At 43.7% G+C, this 27,327-nt stretch overlaps 1 protein-coding gene across 1 annotated transcript in view; it reads left to right on the top strand.

The window, feature by feature from the left end:
• LOC126474768 (ena/VASP-like protein) overlaps positions 1-25,174 on the top strand; it is an 85,301-nt gene extending 60,127 nt beyond the window's left edge. Inside the window, exon 4 of the mRNA XM_050102244.1 lies at positions 25,052-25,174. Within this exon, the coding sequence (XP_049958201.1) occupies positions 25,052-25,174 (123 nt within the window). The remainder of the gene's footprint in view (positions 1-25,051) is intronic.
• The last annotated feature ends 2,153 nt before the right edge of the window (positions 25,175-27,327 follow it).

Raw genomic sequence — 27,327 nt, 5'->3', positions numbered from 1 at the left:
TTTTTGCGCCATCTTGCTACCGTTATGTATAATGTATTCTTCCAAAAAGTAGCCACACTACCTTGCTATTTCTTGGCTTCCGCCCCGAACATTATCTTCTTCTGCTTTTCATTATCCTCTATTTTACTGTCAGTTTCACGATCAGATATTTCTGTTTTATTTTCAGTAAACTCCGCTACATCTTGAAAAGAATCCGATGTATCCAATGAGTCAGCAGTCCTCGTTAGCTAATAGTAACCCTAAAACTTGATCATCGTTCACACGTTGCTCCGTTCTGTTTGAAACAATTAAAAGCAATTCGTGATGAGACACAAGGAAAGTATCACTTATAACTTAGTGGCGTGGATTTCAACCCCAACTGGTACGTACTGCGACGGAAATAGTGGCCGATGGTTAGCACACGCCCGCACAAAGCAGAAACACAGCCGGTAGTAAGATTACATAGACGCGGAGTGACAACATTGCAATAGGAACAGAATTGTAAACAAAATATCCCACGAACTTTGTTAAGAGTTAAATTGTTCTTTGTTCTCCATGATCTTCCCCGTTACTTCATTAAGAGAATTTTATTGGCGAGTTCGCACGTGATAAAAGAACTTGTTTTGGAAATGGGTGCTCTACAGCTACACTCTGTTTTTATTTTATTTATTTAACTTCCCTTCTTAGCAACTAGTTCCCTGGTCGCAGCCTCACCCGAAACGATCATTCCTGCCATCAACCAAGCCGTCAGCCTCAGGAAAGCCATACTAAAATTGCATAGCAATTCCTACGAAATGTTTGTTTTTCTGTGAAGAGTAGTGATACCTGATCCCAGCCTAACGGCTGGAATAACTGCTTGAGGACGTGGCTGCGACCAAGAAACTGGTCACAAAGGACGAAAGATAAATAAATAAAATAAGTTTGATTATTATGAAACATAAGAAACTTGCATATACATGTGACTCCGGCAGCTAGCGCTAAGTTACAATTATTTTACATTTAGTGGCAACATTTATAAGCAACGAGTTGCCCTAGCAGTGGGAACATGCATATCTTGTACCATCACTACACATACACAAATCATTTGGAACAAAAATTGTTGAACAGCTAAACAAAATTGTATTGTCTAGGATATATGTAGATGACACACTGCTGGTGGTAAAAGGGGATGCCAAAGACATAGTGGACATTCTAAATTGCTTCAGCAGTCTACACCAAAAATTACATTTACAATGGAACACGAAGAAGGAAGAAGCATCAGTACCTGTGCCTACATGCCAAAAGACAAAATGTTCAAATGTGTGTGAAATCTTATGGGACTTAACGGCTACGGTCATCAGTCCCTAAGCTTACACACAACTTAACCTAAATTATCCTAAGGACAAACACACACACCCATGCCCGAGGGAGGACTCGAACTTCCGCCGGGACCAACTGCACAGTCCATGACTGCAGCGCCTGAGACCGCTCGGCTAATCCCGCGCGGTGCCAAAACACAAAAATACACGTAGGCCTACATTCAAAATTTGCAGCACGAATACAGTGACCACAACGCAATCCGTGCAACTTCACATCACGCAGATATTTATAAACAAGCGGCATAGAAATCAATGCTGCACAGGGTAATCAAAATATCTTTGAATCAAGAAAACATGCAATAGGAAATAATGAAACAGATTGCAGCTGCCAATGACAACATCGCTTCCATGGCTGACTCAGTACCAGGCAAAGTAAAGAAAGACTCAAACACAAACAGCACCACAGAAGAGAAAGATGAAAATCAAGCTTTCCATATTTCGTATATCTTCCATATATTGCAATTATCTTCTAAACCAGAAAGTAAAAAGCGGATTCTTTACATCTAATAAACTACAACAGAAACCAACTCATAACATAAAGTATAATCACGAACAATATTCAGATTCTCGAGTACAAAAAATAAAATGCCAAGGATAGTCCATGTTAAATAAATGTTATAAAATGAATACTTTGGACCAACTGGAGATATATTAACATCTCAAAAAATATGAGGTCAAAACATTAAATGGGAAACTGGAAGGTGAATCAGTGAATTTCTTCAGATGTATTAGTATGTTTAAATATAAATAGTGATACATAGAAATAAGTACCTTTGTAAATATATACTGGGTGCTCAGAAACAGTCTGAAAAACTTGTTAGACTGTTCCAGGGTAGGTTGTGCTGAGAAATAACTGTTAAGAAAAAAAATCGATATTTTGCGCCGTATCCGAGATAATCAGAATTGAAATTAGCCAATCAGACAGTTGCGCGCGCGGATTCATGCGGTCCGCCAGATACAATTAGTGGCAGTTGTTCTCATACGGCAGATGACAGCGCTAGAGACTGCTCAGCCTGTGGCTCGGGTACGATCCTTACTACATTCCCACGTCCAATTTTTGTATCGTTCCCTTGTTATTAGGAAACCAAACGGAGAACCTGTTTGACGGCATCGTCTCTGGTGGGCTGTTCGGATTTGTGCGCGCAAAGGCTGATTGGCTATCCTCAATGCTGCGGCGCAACGTATCGAACTTCTGTTGGTTGGTTGGTTGGTTGGCTTGCTTGCTTGTGGGGGTTGAAGGGACCAGACCGAACTTCTGTCTTAATAATTATTTCTCAGCACAGTCTACCCGCAACATCCTTCCAGGTTTTTCAGACTGCTTTGGAACAACCTGTATAAGCAAATAGTGACGCAGATTGTCAAGATCAACACCCTGTGTAAGTGTTTTTATATATTAGAGACAGTTCAACAATGCAGCGCCCCACACATCGAAAACATCACGAATAAATAGCATAGCACACAAAAAATGCACTTGAAATGGGAATCATTCCACGAAACGCGTCGTGGACAATATAAATAAAAAGAAAATCACGACTGGTAGCAGAAAATTTATTTTATAAACAACCCCGACAAAATAAAAAGAGAGTGTAGTTGCAGACCTCCATTTCCAAAACAAATTTTCTTAATGCATTCATCACAGGCAAGGGATAAATGTTCCTGTGGCCGAGAAAGATTCTAGTCACTGTCGTAGCATCTTCATTTGTCCATTAATTCATGTTTGGATCTACCGGTACTTCTCGCATTAGTCTCGAGAAGTGTAGATTGCGGAATTATTTGTTAATTTTTTTGGTGACCTTCAAAATTAGTATATATAGGCACTGTAAAACTGGTTTTGTAATTCTCTCACATACCAGAATGATGCAGTGTTGCTACGAACGATCGAGTTCAAATTAACGTACGTTACCGAAGCACGGCTTCGCAGATACAGTGTACACCGTAAAGAGTGGATATGACGAAAACTATTAATTGGGATGAAGTGATTAGTGTGACTGGCGGTGCAGTATAAATTGAAAAAAAAATCTCTTCCGATAATGTGTTCGATTTTTACACATCTGTCTACAGTAATCACAAAATCAATAAAAAAACGGCCCCGCGTAACACGCACATCCAGTGATAGAAAACATCATTTTATTTAAAATCAGGAGTCACAAATCACAGCATGTTGCTTAGAAGCGAGAACGCTTTTGCTTCGGAAGTATTATAAAACCTACCTAAAATTTCAGGAATGAATTTTTTGTATTAAAGCTGTCACAAATATTTATGGTGTATCACAACAAAATGGTTCAAATGGCTCTGAGCACTATGGGACTTAACTTCTAAGGTCATCAGTCCCCTAGAACTTAGAACTACTTAAACCTAACTAACCTAAGGACATCACGCACATCCATGCCCGAGGCAGGATTCGAACCTGCGACCGTAGCGGCCACGCGGTTCCAGACTGTACCGCCTTTAACCGCTTGGCCACACCGGCCGGCTGTATCACAACAGTTTGCGTTGATTACAAATTCGAACAATCTGTATGTTTCTATATCGTTAGTAACAAACAAGGTGTCGTGACTGATCAGAAACTGATGGCCAGGTTCTGTAAGATTGCTTTCAAGTACTTTCTTGTGCTCAGTACTCTTAGTAAGGCATTTCTCTTGCAATAGCCCTTGTGAAACTACTAGATGTTTTTGTTTCATCAAACCGTAGTACTGCTGGAATTACAGGATGAATTAACTCACAGTGGCTGCATTTGGGTTTTGGTGTTCCTATTCGTTTTGCCAGTTTGCTGTCAACTACTTTCTGAGTACGAAAATCACATGCTTTACTGCGATTTCCTCATTTATAGGATTCCAGGATGTTGCTTGGCGAGGACGTCTAACTTTATTTCCAAGAGTTTTTGAAAAGGATATCATCCAAGCCATTACGATTTTTCGAGGTATAATCTTCATCTCGGGCGCGATGTCAATGACTTGGTGGAATTGTTTTGCACTCCATCGATGTGTGTATGTTATGTCACTTTTTAGCAGCTGTCGGCGTAGCTCACTTTAGTTGCCCCTGTAAGCTTAAGTAAAGCATCTGATCACTCAGTGCTACTCTCTGGAGTATTCGCGATTATAACAAACGTCTCAGTCTTATAAAGCCACAGTTTGTTGATGAAACTCTGCGAACAGGTTCTAGCTTAAGAAGTAATGAATCCTTTGTGCACCAGCCAATCTCTTCATTTCAGGACAGAATGAGGAAGACGGAAACTAGCTTTCAACTGGGAGAGTAATTAAACAATGAGCGGCGGAGAGCACGGGCGCTAAGAATTTTATTGAAAGTAATTTGTCAGTGAGTTCTCCCGCTGGTTTCTTGTGAGTCGTCAACCCCATATGGTTTTCTTTCATCGGGGAGTATAAGCCAATGATTTCGCATGACGTTTTGATGCAGATTAAACTATAGCATACGAGGCGTTATCAAAAAGTAACGGGAATTTTTATATTTCTTAAAGAACATTTACTTATTCATCTACTTCGCCCCCCTTCAGAGTAATCCCTTTTAGATGTAATACACTTGTACCAGTGCTTCCTCCAAAGTTGCAAGCACTTCCCGAACTCACTTTCACTTATGATGTCTAGCGCCTTTAGCGATTCCGTTTTTGTCTCATCAGTGGTGGCAGAACGACGTTCTTCCATGGTTGTCTTCAGCCTCGGGAATAGAAAGAAGTAGCAGGGGACCGTGTCCGGAAAACACGGTGCTGAGGCAACATAACGATATTATTCTTTGGCAAAAAATCGTGAGCTGGAGCTTTATCGTGATGCAGTTTCCACTAGTAGTTTTGCTACAATTCTGATCGTTTTCTTCGGACTGCTCCAAGCAGACGGCGCATAACTTCCAGGTAGTATTCCTTATTGACCGTATGACCGTGAGGCAGGAACTCATGATGCAGTATCCCATTGTAATCGAAGAAAGCAGTAAGAAGAACCTTCACACGTGATCGAATTTGTCACTTTTTTTTATCAGCTGTTCAGGCAATTTCTATTCGGACGACTGGGCATAGGTTTCGACATTATACCAATACACCAGTGTTGCGTCACCTGTTATATAACCTTCTTTAACATTTTTGGAACAAACTTTGCTGTTACATCTTTCATGCCAAAAACATCCAAAAAATTGCTTGGAATAAACCAGAGGATGTGCCGACGTCATCAGTAACTTTTCTGATGGTGATTCGACTATATTCCAGAAGCATTTTTTGTATTTCTTCCACATCATCGTCAGTAATTGATGTGCTAGGGCATACAGGGCATGGTCATCATATTCTCCACACCCTTTTAATCGTTTATAGGTCTCGATAAATCTTGTACTCCCAGAAGATTTGCAAATAGCTATAGTCAACATTTCCAATGCGATGCTGCACTTCATTCCATTTTTCAAGCAAAATTTAATGCAAATTCTTTGATCCATCTTTTTCGAAAGTACTTTTACGAATTCGCCGAGAACTCGAAAACACGTGTAACCTTTTTGGCTGTCAACAGTAAACTAAATGTTCGAAACAGCTGAAAATGCAAACGTACATCAGGAACAAGATAAAAGAAACTAAAACTCGGATCTATAAAGCCCGCGAAATTAAAAAAAAATCCCCTTACTTTTTCATCACACGTCGTAAGTAAAGGAAGCAGTATGATCCTTGAATTACACACTTTAAAATGGTACTAGCTGTCTGTTAATAGACGTTTACCGTTTTACCAATTGTCAAGTCACGCCATTCTTGCACGTCGCTTTCGTAAGCTTTACACAGAAAAATTTGGTATGACTTTGGAGCTCTTCTCGTGCGTTTGTTTTATATTGCAAGTACAAATATTTTCGACTTCAAAGGCGTTGCCGCGCGGGATTAGCCGAGCGCTCTCAGGCGCTGCAGTCACGGACTGTGCGGCTGGTCCCGGCGCAGGTTCAAGTCCTCCCTCGGGCATGGGTGTGTGTGTTTGTCCTTAGGATAATTTAGGTTAAGTAGTGTGTAAGCTTAGGGACTGATGACCTTAGCAGTTAAGTCCCATAAGATTTCATACACATTTGAACATTTTTTTGCAAAGGCGTTACTCTACTGTCACAGTATCTCCCACCTGCATTGACAAAAATAACAAGAACTTTTTCTATAAAAAGCTCAAGACCCGGAACAGCACTTTTGGAAAAGGTGTAACGCGAAACAGAAGACCCTTTCCTTTTACGTTCGTCATCGTGTTATGTCTCTTTGTTACGAAGAGACAAGCTACCTTTGACATTATTAGTATTCTGTCATTATAAGGAAAGATGTGCTACAACTAATAGTATGTCGACACTACTGAGTAGAGACTATATAAGTTGCTTTCACGTTGTATTCTGTTTGACAGGCATCTCAACTGCATGACAGTGGCTCATCTCCCTGGCCAATGAACCAGTAAACAAATGGCAAGATGATTGTCACAAAACAGCTTCTTTTTAATTAATGCGACGCTAACAAGCGGTGCAGCATTCGCTGAACGGCAGACGAAAAGAAACGTCGTTAAGATTGAACCAGATTTAAGCGACCGTAGGTCGGCGTATAGCAAGCTGCATGAGTCCGCAGAAGGACCTACCTCCGCGTAATTTCCCTAAGTCACCACTGAAGGCGAACGCTGGGGGTGGTTCGTTTGACAAGGGCACGGCCGATTTCCCTTCCCATCTCTGTCCAATCCGCCTCTCTAATGACCTCGCCGTAGACGGGCCGTTAAGCACTAATCTCGGTGCTTTTCTTCCGATCTTCGGAATGTACTTCAAAGCGAGGCTTGTTGCGCCGCCAGAGGAGCCCTTTAATTCTCGAGATCTCTCCACTGAGGACCGCGAAAGGGTGGCCTGAATGGCATTTGGCGTGGCCGCGGCGAGAGGCACCGGGGAGCGGAGGTCGCGGCGGCAAAGGCGGCGGCGCGCGCGGCCGGCACGCCCGCCTTTTCACCGGCCCTGCGCCCGCAGAGCGTCACGCGAATTCGCCACCACACGTGTCGGCCGCGCACGTGGCCCTTTGTTTACGCCGAGGAGGGGCTGCCTTCTACATAGCGATCACTTAGCCTCCCTGCGTGCGTGCAATCCAAGACAATGAGGTTCTAAGTAGTGTATCGCCTTTGTAAGAAGCAACCAAACACTCGACCTAACTTGAAGACACCCCGCTTCCTCCCCCACCTCCCAAACCCCCTCCCCACTTTCTATATCAACATCTACATCTCTATGACCACTCTGCAGTTCACAATCGTCTGCCAGAGGATTCCCACTCTCGGAGGGCCGCGGGAAAAACGAACTCTTAAATCTTTCTGATTTATTTTATCGTGACGATGATTTCTCCCTCTGTAGGTGGGCGCCAACAGAATATTTTTGCAATCGGAGGAGAAATTGGTGATTAAAATTTCTTGAAAAGATCGTGTTGCAACGAAAAACGCCTTTGTTTTTTGATTACCACCCCAATTCCTGTATCATATCCGTGACACTATTCCCTATTTCGCGATGTTACAAAGCGAGCTGCCCTTCTTTGAAGTTTGTTGATGTCTTCCATCAGTTCTATTTGATATGGGTCCCACAGCGCACAGCAATACTTCTGAGGAGGGCGGAATAAGCGTAGTGTAAGCAGTCTATGTACTAGACCTCCTGCGTTTCCTGAGTGTTCTGCCAATAAATCGAAATCTTTGATTTGCTTTCCACACAACACTATCTATGTAATCGTTTCAACTTAATTTATTCATCACTTTAATCCCTAAGTATTTATACAGCCTTTAGATAAGTGTAATTTATCGTGTAAGCGAAGTTCAGCGGTTTTCTTTTAGAGCCGGCCGAAGTGGCCGTGCGGTTAAAGGCGCTGCAGTCTGGAACCGCAAGACCGCTACGGTCGCAGGTTCGAATCCTGCCTCGGGCATGGATGTTTGTGATGTCCTTAGGTTAGTTAGGTTTAACTAGTTCTAAGTTCTAGGGGACTAATGACCTCAGAAGTTGAGTCCCATAATGCTCAGAGCCATTTGAACCATTTTTTTCTTTTAGAGCTCATGTGGAGTCCTCGACACATTCCATTATTTATGATCAATTGCCGCTTTTCGCACCTTAGAGATTTATTGGTTCAAATGGCTCTGAGCACTATGGGACTCAACATCTTAGGTCGTAAGTCCCCAAGAACTTAGAACTAGTTAAACCTAACTAACCTAAGGACATCACACACACCCATGCCCGAGGCAGGATTCGAACCTGCGACCGTAGCAGCCTCGCGGTTCCGGACTGCAGCGCCAGAACCGCACGGCAGAGATTTATTGTCTAAAATATTCTGCATTCTGTTTTGATCATCGGATGGCTTTACAAGACGGCAAATGACTCCATCATCTGCAAACAATCTAAGAGGGCTGCTCATATTGTGTCCTGTGTCATTTAAGAGTATGTGGATCAGGAACAGGAGAGGGCCTATAACACCTCCCTGGGGAGCGTCAGATATTACTTCTGTTTCACTCGATGACTTTCCATTAGTTCTTACGAAGTTTCATACCTTTCTGACAGGAAATCACGCGTCTAGACGCATAACTGATAGTCCATAGAACGCAATTTAATTGGGAGACCCTTGTGAGGAACAGTGCCAAAAGTCTTCTGGGAATCTACAAATAAGGAATCACTTTGACATCTTCTGCCCGTAGCGCTCACTACTTCGTGAGAATAAAGAGCGAGTTGTGTTTCACAAAAAAGATATTTTCTGAACTGGCGCTGTCCATGTAAATAAATCGTTTTCTTGGAGGTAATTCATAATGTTCGGACACACACATGTTCCAACGTCCTACTGCAAATCGTTAGTGATATGGGTCTGTAATTCAGCGGATTACTCCTTTTTTGTAGATACTAAAAGTTATATTCTGAAAATCCTTTACATTATTGATAAAGATCTGCAATCCATTATAAGAAAAACTGAATATTACAAATCTGGGTCAACTGGTGGTGACGAATCACAAAAATATTGAAAAAAATTCATATTAACATCTCAGACAAGAGACTTAACTACGCGCATTCCAATAAAAATAACAAGATTTACCTTACAATACATGGCTATGAACTGCTCTGTACCAGCGACAGACTGCAACTGCTCTGTAGCAGCGAGCGACTGCAACAGCTGCCGAGACTGCTCTGATTTGCGACTCTATTGCAGCAAAGATATTTTCTATCGCAGGCAGCGCGTTAGCAATACATCAAAATTACATTTGCTCCAGCAGGGTGGTGAACCCCTTATAGTGTTCTCTGTCCAATGGCATTATACCCATACTCGGCGCAAATGTTTCTGTCTACCTCCGTTGCTGTCACCCATGTATTGGACTCAAGCGGAAGCATATGTCAGAAATGTTCCGATATCTCCACTTGGCACTCCATTTTCCAGAGTCCTCAGCTCCACTCACTACCTCTAAATGACAAAAAGTCAAAATGTGAACTCAAATAGCAACAGTGAACTACAAATGTGAAATGACACTCGACAAATGAACCCATGGCAACCGGAATACCAACATGCAAAACAAAAACGCTACGAACTTATGCAGAAACCTTGTGGTGTCACCGCCAGACACCACACTTGCTAGGTGGTAGCCTTTAAATCAGCCGCGGTCCGTTAGTATACGTCGGACCCGCGTGTCGCCACTATCAGTGATTGCAGACCGAGCGCCGCCACACGGCAGGTCTAGTCTAGAGAGACTCCCTACCACTCCCCCCAGTTGTACAGCCGACTTTGCTAGCGATGGTTCATTGCCTACATACGCTGTCATTTGCAGAGACGACAGTTTAGCATAGTCTTCAGCTACGTCATTTGCTACGACCTAGCAAGGCGCCATATTCAGTTACTATGTCTTCTGAACAGATAATATTGTGACTCATGTACGGTCAAGAGCGACGTTCATCATTAATGCATTAAAGTTAAGTATCAAACTAATTACGTCCGCTTTCTGAATTCTCATTCCTTGTCATGTTCCAGACCTCACGTCAGTATAGTTCTTCCCTCCTCACGCCAGCCTGCGTGAGCTAAAACGCATGCATTTCGGCCTCCATTCGTAACACGGTGTTGGCTCTTCAGCCAACACAACAAACCTAGTTCAGTATCTGGGTACAGAGCGCGTCCCTTCAGATAGTGCACAATGCCAACGATTGGTCGAAAGTCGCCATTGCCAGAAACGTCTCCGGGAGATGTCGCAGACCTCGAAGCGCTTCGTAGGCGAGAACCTCGGTCTGTGTAGTGAGACGCCGGAAGGCGCGGCTGGGTGGCGCCCTGCCGTGTCGGGCGCAGTGAATCTCTGGACGCGACGCGACCCCGCCACCGCCGCCCGCTCGCCAATGTGTATTTATTAAGAGCTCGCCGACCGCCGATACATTTGCGTAAACGTTCCACGCGGCCTCGCCAAACCAGCCCTGCCCCCTTAACTTTATAATTACACCCTGCCCGCCTGCGCTCTCTCCTAAACAGAAACGCTCCGATAAATTTCCCTACTAGTTCCATCTTGTGAGGCGCAGCGAAATAAATTGCCGCTCAGTGCCAAGAAGGCGTGGCGTTTTTCTCCTTCTCCACTGTAATAGATTTATCCTGTTTGCTGTATATCCTTGTGCTGCAAAATAAACGCCGTCCCGCTAATGCTTGCTGGCTATACTCGTGCGTATACCAGCGCGATCAGAGGTGGCTTTTGGCGTGGTAGCCCGTAAAGACGTATTTCACAGGCGTAGATGCCTCGTTAGGCACTTATTCACTGATGCTGATTTGCTATTTTCATAAAAATTTATTACTGTGAGGAACCAGAAATTGCAGTACTCAGACTTGTGCAATAGTGTAGGCTTCACAACACAAGCCTCTCTCAGGTGAGAAACAGTGCCCTAGTTCACTCAAGGCGAGTACGTCAAAATCATGTGCCACTAGAAGGCTCGAATGTGACGTCTCTTTCGATGATCTCTACCAAGTGAGCTGCTCGTATATACTATCTGATCAAAAGTATCCGAACACCTATCAGTAGGCATAAATGTTCGGTGTGTCCACCCTCCGCCTTGGCTGCTTTAACTCTATGGAGGAACAACAGCCCATTCTTTCTCAAAAGCCGAAACCAGAGAAGGTTCAAATGGTTCAAATGGCTCTGAGCACTATGGGACTTAACATCTGAGGTCATCAGTCCCCTAGAACTTAGAACTACTTAAACCTAACTAACCTAAGGACATCACACACATCCATGCCCGAGGCAGGATTCGAACCTGCGACCGTAGCAGTCGCGCGGTTCCGGACTGAGGGCCTAGAACCGCTCGGTCACCACGGCCGCCGGCATTCTACAGGATTCAGGTCCTACTGTAGATAGGCCATTCCATTTCAGAAATGATATTGTCTGCAGACCATTGCTTCAAATAGATGCTGTTTATTACAGTGTGCAAAGTCATGTTGATACAAGAATAGTCTCCTAATGTGTTCATATATGGCTTATAGCGTTTTCTTAAGCGCAATAGGGAGAGCACACCTTAGCCATGAAAAACACACCCATACTGTAATACCACCTCCTCCGTCTTCACTGTTGGCACCACACATGATGGTAGGTAGCGTTATCCAGGCTTCCGCCAAACCCAAACCTTCCATCGAACTGCCACAGGGTATAGCGTGATTCACAAGTCCAAAAAATTCGTTTACAGTCTTCCGATGTCCAGTAGTATCGCTTTTTACACCACCTCAAGCGTTACATAGCACTAACTACAACCGGCCGATGTGGCCGAGCGGTTCTAGGCGCTTCAGTGTGGAACTGCGCTAGGTTTAAGTAGATCTAAGTTCTAGGGGACTGATGACCTCAGATGTTAAGTCCCACAGCGCTCAGAGCCATTTGAATCATTTTCTAAAATGAACACGTTGAGAGGTATGAGCACTTGTTCATTTTCGATACTGCGAAACACATTCTAGTATTGGAACTCTATGCTTTCCATATTCTTGGAGCAGATAGTAAGGACCAAAACTAGAGAATTAAAGTCCATTAAACAAGGGCTCAGTAATGCTTACCTTAAGAGCTATGACCAATGTTCATTAGAAGAGATGTGCTTTGCTGTAACACAGATGAAATAGTTTGATATCTCTTAAGGTATGCATTTTGGAACCTATATTTAGTGGACTCCTTGTTTTGGTTCGTCGGTAGAGTTTTGATTCATCCTGTGTATTTAAAAAAGCGCTTCAACGGTCAATTTATGGTTTTGAAATTTTGCCTGTACGTGTTTCGTAGCGAAAGTTGTATCATTAGGTTTTTTTTAACATTCACATGAGGCAAAATTGTTAAGGCTTTCGTGGCCACTTGCTGACAAACTGCCTGTTGACTTCTGTATCGGGTTCTTCGACCGACGTTCATCTAATGAACCACCGGCAATGGAGGGTGAAGCTTTGACAATGCGAGCCACTCGTGCTGGCGAAACGTCAGTAAAATCATAAGATGAACGACGGCCGAAGAACTCCATACAGAAGCCAATAGGCAGTTTGTCATTCACGTGAGGTTTCACGTCTTGAAACGGTGGCACAACATCCAAGTTCGACTGGTTCACTACTTTAAGATGGAAAGCGTCATTTGAATGTTGAAAACGGTGATGATTGAGTTTCCGCTCCAAAATACGCATTGGGAACAACGTAAAAATTGAAATAGAAACAGTCGACGGAATTTTATTCATAAAATATATAGCCTTTCGTTTAGTCTACATCTACATACATTCTCCGCAATCCACCATACGGTGCGTAGCGGAGGGTACCTTGTACCACAACTAGCATCTTTTCTCCCTGTTCCACTCCCAAACAGAACGAGGAAAATATGACTGCCTATATGCCTCTATAGGAGCCCTAATCTCTCTTATCTTTGTGGTCTTTCCGCGAAATATAAGTTGGCGGCAGTAAAATTGTACTGCAGTCAGCTTCAAATGCTAGTTCTCTAAATTTCCTCAGTAGCGATTCACGAAATGAACGCCTCCTTTCCTCTAGAGACTCCCACCCGAGTTACTGAAGCATTTCCGTAACACTCGCGTGATGATCAAACCTACCAGTAACAAATCTAGCAGTCCGCCTCTGAATTGCTTCTATGTCCTCCCTCAATCCGACCTGGTAGGGATCCCAAAAGCTCGAGCAGTACTCAAGAATAGGTCGTATTAGTCGCAGATACACGCTTTATACCAGAAGAAGATAGCCTACCAAAGATTTCTTTGTTAGCAGCTCTTAATGCTAAAAAAATTCTTCATTTGTTTACGAGTTATGAAGCATCGCTTGGACAAAATATATTTTATTCAGTGTTGTGTTCCGCGTAGTCAGCGCGTACACAACTTTCCCACTAGAGCGCGCCCCGCTAAGCACAACAGCGCAGGCGCAGCGCTCATCCGTCTCCGCTCTACGAGATGGCGCTGTCATAGAGACGGACCAAATTCTGCTTCCGCCGATCCACGTATTAATATGAGATTGCTGCTAACGTAGAACCTTTTCTCCTCGCGAATCACACTCGCGCAGTGATACCCGAACGCTCGAGGTATTACAACGAGTGTACAGACCTCTGATTAGTCAGTCTGCATTTGTCTGCACCTGTCTGTACCAGTCTACATTAGTCTGTACCAGTCTATAGTCAAGTTTCAGTCTGCGCCTAATAAGATTATCATATTCTTGTACATAGTCATGAAGAGAAATGTATAGACACTTTGTCAAGTATCAGAGATATGTGAGAATAAGATTAACGTACCAAGACCAAAGGAACTTCAGACTGTCCATTGTAAATAGCATCCAGAACCAAGTTAAGTTATTTTATGCTTGTTATTATTTTAATAAATGTGTGTGAAAATTAATCAAGTTCTGTGTACTGTGTAAAGTTGGTCACCGTCAATCTGCTACTCTAAGCGTGCAAGTGGCATTTCTATCGCCTGACCTAACGGCAGAAGATAAACACGCCACGATAAGACCACGAGACATATTGCTGACACTCGCCTACTTCGTTAGAGCGACAAGTCAAATAATCTGATGGCGTGTGTACCGAAGGTCTTACAGTGCGCACACCACATTCAAGTTTTATCACTACTGAGATTCCAAATTAAATATAGCATAGAGGTAAATTAGCTTCGTGCGTGAGGTTACTTCCGTCCCAAATTACAAGTGTCACTTTATGTAATGAGTCCTGAGCGACTTACCGTGTGAAGCAGAGATGTGAGCATGTTGCCTATCTCACGGGAGATTGGACAGCTAGTGGTAAGTTCTGTACTGGGGGCTCGTGATACTGCCTTGCCGTTCACCGGCCAAATAAGACCAGGAACGATATAAAAATTGCCCGGACTTTGTTCCAGTCTGCTAAGGATGCACGAAAGGAGCTCGGCCAATGACAAATGCAGCCGCCGCCACCTCATTGTCCGGCTGCCTAATGGCCGTGCCCGCTCCGGAAATCGCAGATGACTTTGGCGATAGGGTAGTCCGAATACAGAAAACGAGATGCGGCGCTCACAAAGGGTGGCCGCGGCTGTCGCCGGCGTCAGCGGGCCGGCACCTGATTTATACAGAGCTGGCGGTAATTAGAGTGGCCGCTGAGCGGACATCTAGATAGCGCGCGCCGGCCCAGGTGGCTAACGAAGGCCCGGCCGCAACCTCTGATCCGCGCCGACCGCATCGCCGCGCGATCTTCACAGCTCCCGCTGTCCGCCGACAACCTGCTGCATTGCTGTCCGCTCGCTGCGTGCACCGCGTCGCCGCGGATGTGCAGCGCACGCAGTCACACGCGAGAAAGACGCACCGCGGTTGAACGCAGACAGAATGGACCGTACACTCATTTACTCGAACAGTTTCCGGAACACCGCTATCGGGTACTATAGTTGGAGTCACGAACGACGAAGATCGAGTTCACGCTTGTTCTGCGCACCTACGTCACGCATACTCCAACAGCCAATGAGCGTTCAGTAGTGTTCTGAGCGTGCTGTTCTGAATGCCGTAGCTAATGCGAGCGTTAAACGCGATCGTAGCGAGTTGTTTAGTGAATTTCTATTTCATTTGTTGCGAGTTGTCATCGCTGACGATGGTGGTAAGTGATAAATTCTGCATAAGCAAACGATAGACGTAATTTGCAGGATATATGCTTCCTTCAAGCGGAAAACACGCGCATGCGCGTACTGCAACAGTGATTGACGTAGTAACATAATAAACACGCTCTCGAAAGATGCATGTCGTGACATGCAAATTTTTGCATTCCTTTGAATGAAAATATATATTTGGGTGATTTTGGGTGTACTGTATACTATATAGAGACCTCTTGCGTATTCCTCACGTCAAATACTGCAGTAGCTGAATGAAACGTATCCTGACCATTGCGTCGGTCGCGCTGGTTTTGCTTGGCCAGGAAGGTCTCTCGACCTTTCTTCAGTAAATTATTGATCGGAGAGTTTTTTGCAGACCGATGTGTACAAGCAGAACAAAGTAAACAAGGGAGGAGTTGCTCGGTTGCGTTACAGAACATTAAAGGTACACGAAAGAAGAAAGTACACACCGGCTCCGATTAGCAACAAATCATCTGCAGAGTTGCAGAATGATCAGAAGGTTGCAGTGATATTTTTAAGCGTGATCTGTAAAGACAAATTAACGATCTATTCATTTGACACAATCTTCACTGTTCCCATTCCTGTCACTTTCAAGGAGACTATTCCCACTTAGCAGACCACCGAGCAAAGATGGTATGTCCGGGTTCCCGGGTTCGATTCCTGGCGGGGTCAGGGATTTTCTCTGCCTCGTGATGACTAGGTGTTGTGTGATGTCCTTAGGTTAGTTAGGTTTAAGTAGTTCTAAGTTCTAGGGGACTGATGACCATAGCTGTTAAGTCCCATAGTGCTCAGAGCCATTTGAAAGATGGTATGTTTGTCTGATAGTATCTCTTCAGAACAGTCACTACGTCCAGTTCCTCCGCGTACGCCAGTTTCCTCGTGAAATAACATATTTGTGGAATAAATCAGTCGCGATCCGTGTGAGATAACGTAGTGGATAAAGACACTGGATTCTAATTCACAGGCAGTTAAAATGACGGCTTTGCAGTAATACCTTGCTGGTTCGTTTAAGAAGAGCATTACACTTTTCTGCACTCACCAACTGCAAATGAAACGAATGTTTTGGTTTCAGTAACTTCAGTGCGAGGTCGTATATTAGCTAAAGCATTTAACTAATAACAGAAGGCGAATAACGAGGAATATAGCAAGAGACGTTCGACTGGTGCGACTTTCAGCCGAGATCACACCCAAGGTTACTTTGGTAGGGTTCCAAAAGATTAGCGAACAGTAATCAAACTGCAACACCCTCATTAGGAAGACTGCTGTAAATAATTAAAAAACGCCATTTACATAAATTACTTACATCAGTTTTGAACCAAGACCTACTTGTAGCGCATGAGGTCAAAAAAATTCAGTGTTGTATCAGTAAACGAATAATTAGCAAGAGTTATTCGTTATCACAAGTAAAATCATTGAGTGGGCATGTAGTAATGTGCATTTGAAACAGCAAGGTAAACAACGAAATTTATGCAATGAACGAATGTATCCCTGCTGATCCTAAACTGAAAGCGACTTAGTACCATTGAACATACACGTTACAATAGCTTGTGGTGTATTTCACCAAAATCAAATTTTATAGTCTGTGTGTGTTTTTCATCTCCGTGATGAAAGAAATAAACTAAGATCTTCGGCATCGTTGTAAAATTTGAACATGGTGTATGACAAAATGTTCTGTTAATAATGTAAGAATTTGATCTAAAGGAATATGACTTTACTCAATAATGTCATTAACAATTATGAGCTATATCAAAAGAAATAAAAATACGTAGAATATATTTAAAAAGTGTATCTAAATGGAATAGTAGTAACATATTGGAACTACTTGTGTAATACAAAGATCGTGTGCGGGTACAAAAAGCTTTCAGATGTCTTCTGTCATTAAGCTCAGTCATTCTCGTTGCCTTTGCTGCAACGTTTAATAACAGACTGACACATTTAGGAAAACCGACCAACATGGTACAGCGATTAAGGCACTGTACTGCTATGCGGGAGGAAAGGGGCTGAAGTCGCCGCTAGGCCATACAGATTTCTTCGGTAACTCTAAATCAGATCAGTGCGAATGTAGAGTGATATTTACAGTTGTTAACAACAGTTTTCATCTTCCATTTTCATCCGCGCTAGTTCTCTGCATCAAATGATCATGCAGCCGACGCGACGTTAATCCAAAATACTGTGGAAAAGATTCAGCTGTACGTTAGGGGAGAAGTGTGTATCAGAGGAGAAAATCTTCCAGTAGAATGATCAGAACGAAATTTCTGATTTAGGCGAAGCAGCATATAATACGTTCAAAGGATTGTCCGTAGAGGTCACCGTTCACCAGAGAACAACAGGCAACAGTCAGGCACGTACAAAAAAAATCGAGAGTGCATCCAATCCTTCTTGTGCAAGCCCTGGACTAGCTTCGGGCTTTGTACTGACAAAGCCCACCGTCTGGACCGGTTCATCCCTCTTGAAGAATCGACAGCCTGCCGCCCGTATTGTTCTTATACGTCGCCGTAAACGCCCCGGTTTAGTGTCTACTTTCTACCCCATAGGGTCGATATATGTAACGACCACCTCTGATATACTGCCCCTGAAGAGCAGACGCCACCAGCACGCCCTTTACGGTCGCATTAATAGCGTTTATTCCAACGTCACTATCGCCGTTAGGGAGCTGTTACAATGCCTACTGAATGCCTTCTGTTCTAGCAACTACGACGGAGTCACTTACTATGTTAGCCCCTCCATTCTCGTTCAAACTCTCTCTGTCTCTTGTTTCCTAATTCTTTGAATTATCTTCACGTATTTTTCTGACGTTCTACATTCTACTTCCACATCTCACTAGTGCAAATAGTTCGAATTCTTCAAATACGTATCACACTTCTATGCCAATTTTAAGAAATTTGCATTACTTACCCCCTTTCATATCTTCAGCACATTTTGTTTATGAATTAAGGTTTTGTCCAACCCCTGTACGTTCCGTCACTGCGTGTCACAGAATGCAATTGATGACCTGAAGTTTCAGGTCATCAAAGATATGGAAACACCACGAGAAATCCATGCTTGAATGTAAGTACATTCTGCTAGGCAAACCTGCAGGTTGCGCTGTTGTATTTGGCCGTGGACGACACCTGTGCGGTGTCCGCAACACATTGTGTCAGCCGCGGTCAGAACAGTGTTCTCTTTAGCTCTAAGAACATAATCTCCGAGCTAAGTGAATTCGAACGTGGGAAAAATGGTTGGTACTCCTATGGTTGGGTGTTTTCGTGGCCAAGGAAGGCGAAGTGTTCGGTGTTTCAAGAGGCACCGTATCGAAGATTTCTACCGCGTACAGGGAAAGCACAGAAGCATCATCCGTTAAGTCACAAGGCGAACGAAAGTATGTCTTGCGTGATCGTGGTAAATGGTCATTAAGTGGACTGTGGCGAAAAATTAGAGGTCGACAGCTGCAAAAGTAACTGCAAAACTGAATTTTGTATTCTCGAACAACGCAAAGGGAGCTCCATATGGAGGCATCTCCAGAGCGAGCTGGAATTCCAAAACCACTCAACTGTGATGCAAATGCTCGTAACAGACGTGACTGGATTCGTGATTTTCTGCCAGAGAGGTCACAGTTCGTAGTAATTGACGGAATGTCATCGAGTAAAACAGAAGTGATTCCCAGCGTTCCCCAAGGTAGTGTTACAGGCCCCTTGCTGTTCTGTATCTATACAAACGATTTGGGAGGTAGTCTGAGCAGCCCTCCGAGGTTGTTTGAAGATGACGGTCATTTATCGAGTAACAAAATCAGAAGATCAAAAAAATTGCAGAACGATTTAGAAAAGATATCTGTATGGTGCGAAAATTGGCAACTGAAAAGTGCGAGCTACTCCACATAAATCCTGAAAGGAATCCGTTAAACTTCGGTTACACTATAAATCATACAGTTCTAAATGCTATAAATCCAACTCGGTACTAGGAATTACAATTACGAACAACTTAAATTGGAAGGAACACATAGGAAATCTTGTGGGGGGGAAGGTTAACCAAAGACTGCGTTTTATTGGCAGGGTACTTAGAAAATGTAACAGATCTATTAAGGAGACTGCCCACACTACGCTTGTCCCTCCTCTTTTAGAATACTGCTGAATGGTGTGGTATCCTTACCAGATAGGATTGACGGAGTACATCGAAAAAATTCAAAGAAGGGCAGCACGTTTTGTCGTATCGCGAAATAGGGCAGAGAGTGTCACTGAAATGATGCAGGATTTGGGATGGACATAATTAAAACAAAGGCGTTTTTCGTTGCGGCGGAATCTTCTCACCAACTTTCTCCATCGAATGTGAAAATATTTTGTTGACACCGACCTACATAGGGAGAAACGATCACCGTGATAAAATAATGGAAATCAGAGCTCGTACGGAAAGATATAGATGTTAGTTTTATCCGCGCGCTATACGAGATTGGAACAATAGAGTATTGTGAAGGTGGTTCGATGAACCTACCGCCAGGCACCTAATGTGATTTGCAGAGTATCCATGTAGATGTAGCGCCGAAGCTATAAAACTGGGCTGTGGAGCACTGGAAGAAAATCATTTGGTCGGATGAGTCTTGTTTCACAATGTTTACAACTTCTGGGCGTGTTTACGTCCCAATAGCGAACGTGGCTGGGGTTCTGTGATGATTTGGTCAGCCATATCATGGTATTCTATGAGCCCTGTTGTTACTCTACCATATCGAATTTCTGCCAAGCATTATATGACCGTTTTGGCCTATCAGGTCCATCCCATGGTACTGTGTTCGTTCCCCAGTGGCAATGCTTTGTTCCAAGACTACAGGATCTCTGTTCATGTAGCTCCTATCGTCCAGATTTGGTCTTGTAAGCACGAGGATGAACTGTCGCATCTTCCCTGTCTACCACAGTCATCAGATAATAATATTATTGGGCCTTTGTGGTCTGCTTTGGAGAGAAGGGTGCGTAATCGCTATCCTCCTGCACCATCGTTACCACTACTTGCCACTTTTTTGCAGGAAGAATGGTATACGATTTCCTTGAAAACTAAGGAGGACCTATATTTATCCATTCCGTGACGACTGGAAGCTGTTTAGATTGTCAACTGTTTTCCAACATATTTTTATCCATGGTAATGTGTTTTTGGTGTTTCCATATTTCTGTCCACCCCCAGTAATGGTACGACTTAACCTGTAGGTACTGTCGAGAAAAGCGCGTACCGAACAGATCACCGATTTTTCTAATCTTTCTCGCGACTTTAGTACATATCAAATGTAACAAATGTTTTTTCTAGTAAGATGCTATCCTCAAACGTTTTTGAGGAATCGATGTTCAAAGTCTGTTGAACACCAGCTGCCGTCGAGTTGCAGCTTTAACGCAACCGGCAAAGATGAGAGGCAAGAAGTCAATCCGTTCAGCTTTATAATTATGTTATTTTGTTTACCTTCGGCAAATAATGATTCTTCGGAAAGGCACTATAGCAACAATGATGATCATAATGATACATTCGCGGCGATGTATAACCAAGGTATAATAAGGAATCGTAATGAAATTAACAGTTATCGATATAGTCATGCGTATGTGGCAAATGTGCTTAAGTTATTCAAAGGAGATATAGCCTGGTATGACATCTCTGCAATACGCACATGAATGTATCTATAAATATATGTAAACTTCTTCTCTATTCCTTATTACAGCTTGATTTCACCGCTTCACGAATTTACCAAAATCATTATCATTACCGTTACTTTCCGAAGAAACTCCACTCATAGCAGCGGCACACGTGTTTGGTGAAACAGTAGAAGAAAAAACCTGCCTTTAACGCAGAACGGCAAAACTTGTGTCTACCGCCTTGGTCAGTTACGCTAATGCCGCTATTAGAGCGCTGTTCTTCTCGTATGGTATTCAACAGGGCCGAAAACTTTTAATCTCGATTCCTCGAAAACGGAGTCTCTCATTGCAGTACAGAAGCATCTGCTACTTCCCAATGTGTAGTATAACTACATTAAACACGAGCAAAACCGATGACTCCTTGGGAATATCCTTCCCTTGTAATATGTAGAATATCACTGTCGATATGATGATCGAAATTCTTCCGTAACTCAGATATAGGGAGTACCAACAGTTCCTCAGGAGCATTGCTAAATGCTGCAAGTTAGTCTCAAATACATGTAATAGAGCAATTCTTATGAGGAGTTCGGCAACGGTTTAATGGATGCTGCTAACTCTGGGAGTCTGTGACAACATTTTACATCTTACTGATAGCGACGTGTCAAGCGTTGTTTGTGAAGAAGGAAATAAAGTTACAAGGCATAAAGACTAACGCAAGCACTATTTTCCCTGGCAATTCACGCTTGTAGGACTGTGGGGACTTTCTGGTAAGAAGTAGGGGCCATCATCCTGTAAACGCAGAGTTATGAAGTTGATATAGATAGCAGAGACTGAATATAAAAATGCGGGTCTCTCCCTTTTCCGGAAGTCGCCCTAGGCGAGAATTACAGGCCGGGGCCGAAGCCCTTGGTCGCTGTCTTTAAAGAGCACGTTGCGCGCGTTTTACATATTGATGTTCTCATTTGATGTAGTTTGCTCCTTCCGCGCCGCGTTTGCATGCTCTAGCTTTTAATGGGGCTCATCGTAAAACGGTTACTTTTAAATGTTGTAATTTGGGCCAAGTCCCACATGTGAAGTGGTTAAAAGCACGCAGAGACAAGATGCGCATGCGTAATGATATGGTAATGAAATTAAAAACAAGTTTCCGGTGATTTTATTTTGATCATTTAGCTATCTTTGTTTATTGGTTATCACTCAATAATTTTAAAAGCTTAATGCTACGTCGTTTGTAGAATTTATATTCCGTCCCGTTAATGCGCTGGCTTCGACGAACACTTCTGAGGACGACAATTGGGGGCATAATAAGTACGAATACGTATCAGGTAATTAACTATACTCCTATTTTCGAAGCAACTGTGTTAGCAACGGCTCGGTTTGCTTTCCGTATCATCTGCTACGTTTTCTGCACTTTGCCGACACACTGCTGGGAGTGGAATTTTTATCCTTTGCTAAAATCACCAACTCAGTACTAGTAATTAATATTTTATGCTGCACCACTACATTTTGTGCCTATGGTGTGCACAGCGCGGGCAGTCGTCCCCTTTGACATGTATCTTGCGGAGCGACTGTACCTCTCGTCCTGGCCCTCATTAAACCATTAACGTTCTCTCGGGAAATATGCAGATCCACTAATGGCGGTGACACGATTTCATGGAGCCGCGGTCGTTAGCCTATGTTAGTTAGAATGCTAATCGCCGGCGCGTTAAATGAGCGACTCTGGCTCGACATAATTGCCCGGAGACCGTGCGCTGTTTTACAAATTAAGAGCAGAAAGTCCGCCATTGCGCGGAGACGCCGCCCCAGCGGACGCCACAGACGAACTGCTGTTCTCATCTGGCTGTGCGACGAAGACGCGCCCAGAAATGCAGTAAGACAATTAGCATCGTGTTTCTGGATCTGTGGAAACAGTGCACACGTTTGTTCAGGAGCTAAGCGAATGTCAAGTACGAGGAGCACTCAACAAGTAATGCCACACCTTTTTTTTCTGAAAGCAGGTCGGTTTTGTTCAGGATTGCGAAACACCAATTATTCCCTACTCTTTTGGCTTAGAAAGTCTATTTTACAACATAATCTCCGTTCAGTACGACGGCGTTACCCCATCGTACTGAGATGGCCTGTATGGCTGCGTGTTATCACACTACTGGTTGACGTCGGAGCCAAAGACTTGCTGAATCAGTAACCGCCCACCATCCAGCGGATGGCATCCTTCACTGATTCATACAGATGGTAGTCGGAAAGTGCGAGATCCAGGCTGTGGTGTGGTTGAGGAAGAACAGTTCAATGAAGTTTCGTGATCTGTTCTCGGGTGCGCGGACTTGCTTCAGGCTTTACGTCGTGATGGAGAAGTTCGTTTGCATTTTTGTGGCGACGAACACGTTGAAGTCGTTTCTTCAGTTACTTGAGGATAGCACAGAACACTTAACAGTTGATCGTTGCACCACTAGGGAGGACATCAAACAGAACAACCCCTCCAGACGCCCGGAAGTCCGCCGCCATGACTTTACTGGCTGAGGGTACTGCTTTGAACTTTTTCTTCCGAACAGATGGGTGGGGATGCCACTGTATGGTTTGCCGTTTCCGGTTCGAAGTGATCAACCCATGTTTTATCGCCTGTGGCGATGTTCGACAAAAAATTGTCACAATCAGCTTCGTAATGCGCGAGCATTTCCGCACAGATGGTCCTTCGTTGTTCTTTACGGTCTTCTGCTAGGCGGCAAAAAACTCAGGGGGCACACACCTGGTGGACGGGTGTGTCAGCACTACCAAAAGAGACGTCCAGTTTTGCAACGAGATGTTTGACTGTGATCCGTCGATCACCTTGAATGAGAGTGTCCGCACGTTCCAAGACTGCAGCGTGCGGTCGAGTGGCAGGCGGGAGATGGGACGGTTTGCGCGACTTTGTTGCGATGATGACAGACGCCACGCCCAACGACTGTTTAGTGCGAGACCTCCGTTGACAGTGTCCAAGCGCCTATGAATATCTGCGATGCTGTAGTTTTTCACCAACAGAAACTCAATGACAGCTCTCTCCTTGGAACGCACTTCCGTCACGGACTCTGTTTTAAAAGCTACGTATAGCACCGCCACCCATCGGAACTCCATGAAACTATAGGGTCTGAAGCGGGAAAATTCCACCATTTCCCACGACAAATTCCGCATTTTTTGAGCCAAAACTGGTCGAGAAAGAAAAGGACTACATTACTTACTGAATGCCCCTCGTACAATAATATACTGCAGCCATGTGACCAGTTGAACATTCAATTCATTGTGGATTGAGGATTGGGTAGAAAGCGAATTCAACGGCGCGGTATCCAGAAAAAAGGGTAGGAAGATTAAATTTTAACGTCTCTGCAACAGCGAGGTCATTGGAGACAGAGCACAGGCTCGGATTACGGGCCGGCCGGGGTGGCTGAGCGGTTCTAGGCGCTACAGTCTGGAACCGCGCGACCGCAACGGTCGCAGGTTCGAATCCTGCCTCGGGCATGGATGTATGTGATATCCTTGGGTTAGTTAGGTTTAAGTAGTTCTAAGTTCTAGGGGACTGATGACCTCAGAAGTTAAGTCCCATAGTGCTCAGAGCCATTTGAATCATTTTTTTTTTCGGATAACGGAAGGATGGGGAAGCAACTGGCCGTTCCCTTTTCAGAGGAACCGTCCCCGCATTTGCCTTAAGCGATTTAGGGAAAGTACGAAATATCTAAATCGAATGGCCGGATGAGGATTTGAACCGTCGTCCTCCCGAATGCGAGTCCAGTGCGCTAACCACGGCACCACCTCGCTTAGTTATTGAGAACCCGGTCTGTCGTAGCCGTGATTTTCATGCATTGAGCATATGACAAAAAAAGTGTTCCGTGTTTAGGATTCTGCATTAAGCTGTAAATGCTCCTATAACTGCATGGAGGAGCCACTTCTCGGGTTGGATTTGCGCGTAGGTACTACTTCCACCAGAACTGTGCAAAGTTTTGCTAGATAAAAGTGAGCCAACCACCCATATTTCCGAAATATATCGTAGTAATAAGACCACTTTCACTGCTAACGCAGCCAGATTCTTCAGTATATGCTGAGCTTGAAGCACATGTAAAACAATTATTGTTTATTTAACAGGAAATACACTCGGGCGAGATTTTTCTTCCAAAAATTTACCGCCTCTCTGAAATTGCTACCGTGGGCACGACTACATGTTGCCAAAGTATGAAGACGGGCCGGCCGGTGTGGCCGTACGGTTAAAGGCGCTTCAGTCTGGAACCGCGTGACCGCTACGGTCGCAGGTTCGAATCCTGCCTCGGGCATGGATGTGTGTGATGTCCTTAGGTTAGTTAGGTTTAAGTAGTTCTAAGTTCAAGGGACTTATGACCAGAGATGTTGAGTCCCATAGTGCTCAAAGCCATTATGAAGACGGTCCTTCACCATCACAATTACTAATCCACCGCTTAATTACGAATTCATTACAGGTGGTGATGTGGAGGATGGTTTTTATTTATATTTATTTTTCAATTTAACTCGCTCTACCACGTAAGTTCTCCACTTCTTGGGAGAAGTGTGCTTAAGCCATACTAATGGTCTCTGATAGGAGCATGGGTGGTACATCTGTCGTTTGGGCCTATGGAGTGTTTGGTTGTGGTTGGTGTCTGTCCACGCCCGCTTGAGTTACGGACTAAAGAAATCGTTCTTAGATGATCAACGACTGTGCGCGATACGAGAACACGTGGGCGTCGAAGTATTCGGCTGCCCATGAAATGATTACAACCGGCGAGGGTTATTGCTGCGCGAAATCTTGGCGGCTATCGCGTTAGGTAGCGCGTCGCTACGAGCGAGCTATAAATAAAGACAAAAAGAAACGCTTCAGGCTGGGCCGGCATTTAATTGCCCGCACCTATAAATTTAACGTATTTGCATTTTGGCCCGAGGGATCTTAGACGAAGCCAGAGTACAACTAATTGGACGGGAATTTTAATCAGATGGGAAACTGCGAACTACTTAAGACTGTGGTCCGCCCGCTGTTTCGGTCAGAAGAAAAGCATTTGACCTTCGTAATTACCGAGTTTCTTTTTTAATTGCCTCGCTTGATGCAAAGCCCTAGCCACCATGTTTAACACGTGTTCCGTATCTTTGCATGTCAGTCTTTAGCGTGAACGTATGTTAATTAAGATAATAAATTAAAGTAATTAATGGGACACACCGTGCAGATTCTGCATCTATGCTTTTTTGTGCTTTAAAAGTGCCGTATATTGCGAAATTTATATACCTTGCTTTGTGCTATTGGATAGTTAACTTTCGTTCGCTGCATTAAAATTTCTACAGCGTTTCCACTTCTTGCGCACTGCTATTCTTCCTTGGAAGGTGCCTCATAGTTACTTCATATGAATAAAAAAGCTATTAGTTGATAAAAAAAAGTCCTTTTTTTCATTTTTATAGCAGAAAGCTGATCATTGGTCTTTTGTTCATATTTAAGCAATAAGTAGAAACATACATCAGAGAACATTCGAAAAGCTATTTGTAAGCTGTAATGTTAATGTCAAGTAATTCATGAGCACTCCTAGAACGCCCTAAGCGCCCTATTAATAAATAAATGAACGACTGATGCTATTTATTGCTTAACGGGTTGTCCTGTGTCACGATGAGAAAGTGAGAAGCGGTAGCACAACGTGGGTTGCGGACGCAGCTGAGTATTACACTAGATTCCACGGGCAGCTGAGTCGTAGTGTCCTTAGTATGCTGAGAAACAACTGCCTTTTTGTAACGAGTAAGTCAGTGTAATATAGATATTAGATATGTAACAATTTCCTGTAGTCTTCATTCACAAACGTAGATTATTTCGAGTTACGTAAATAAAGCTGTTGGTGTCAGTTCAGACAGAATTTCTCAAATAATATATTGATTAGCACTAGATACCAAATTCATGTCCTGCTGTCAAGAATTAGGTGAAAGATTTTGAAGGACAGACAGCAAATTTTTCTGATGTTTGATTGTTTTTGCTACGAATTTCACGGAAAACCCATGGCAGCAGTCAGTGACAAATTTTGTATTCAGGGACTCAGAAGAATTTCGACCACACCTGCCGAAAATGCTGGTGAGAGTCAAGCAATAGCCGTTCGTGACAGAGAGAACAGCTACGCAGCCACGTTTTTTCCAATCGTGACGTTACAGCTGACTTCGGCGATAGGAAATGTAGGCTACAAGAAGCGGAAGGAATTGTTAAAGTAATAGAAATTTTCAATCCTGTGAAGTATGCGCCCCCACAGATTTCGCGGCAATTCATTCACACTGCCCTGTATTTACATTTAACACTAGTCAGAAGAAAAATTCATTCACGAGATTAGTATTAACTAACAGTTAATAACTGTAGTGAACTGAACCTACCGATTTATCGTTTGCAGCCC

Source organism: Schistocerca serialis, chromosome 4, assembly GCF_023864345.2.
Source record: "Schistocerca serialis cubense isolate TAMUIC-IGC-003099 chromosome 4, iqSchSeri2.2, whole genome shotgun sequence".
Lineage (NCBI taxonomy): Eukaryota > Metazoa > Arthropoda > Insecta > Orthoptera > Acrididae > Schistocerca > Schistocerca serialis.
Note: the sequence above shows the minus strand (reverse complement) of the source record. Positions and strands in the feature narration are given on the sequence as shown.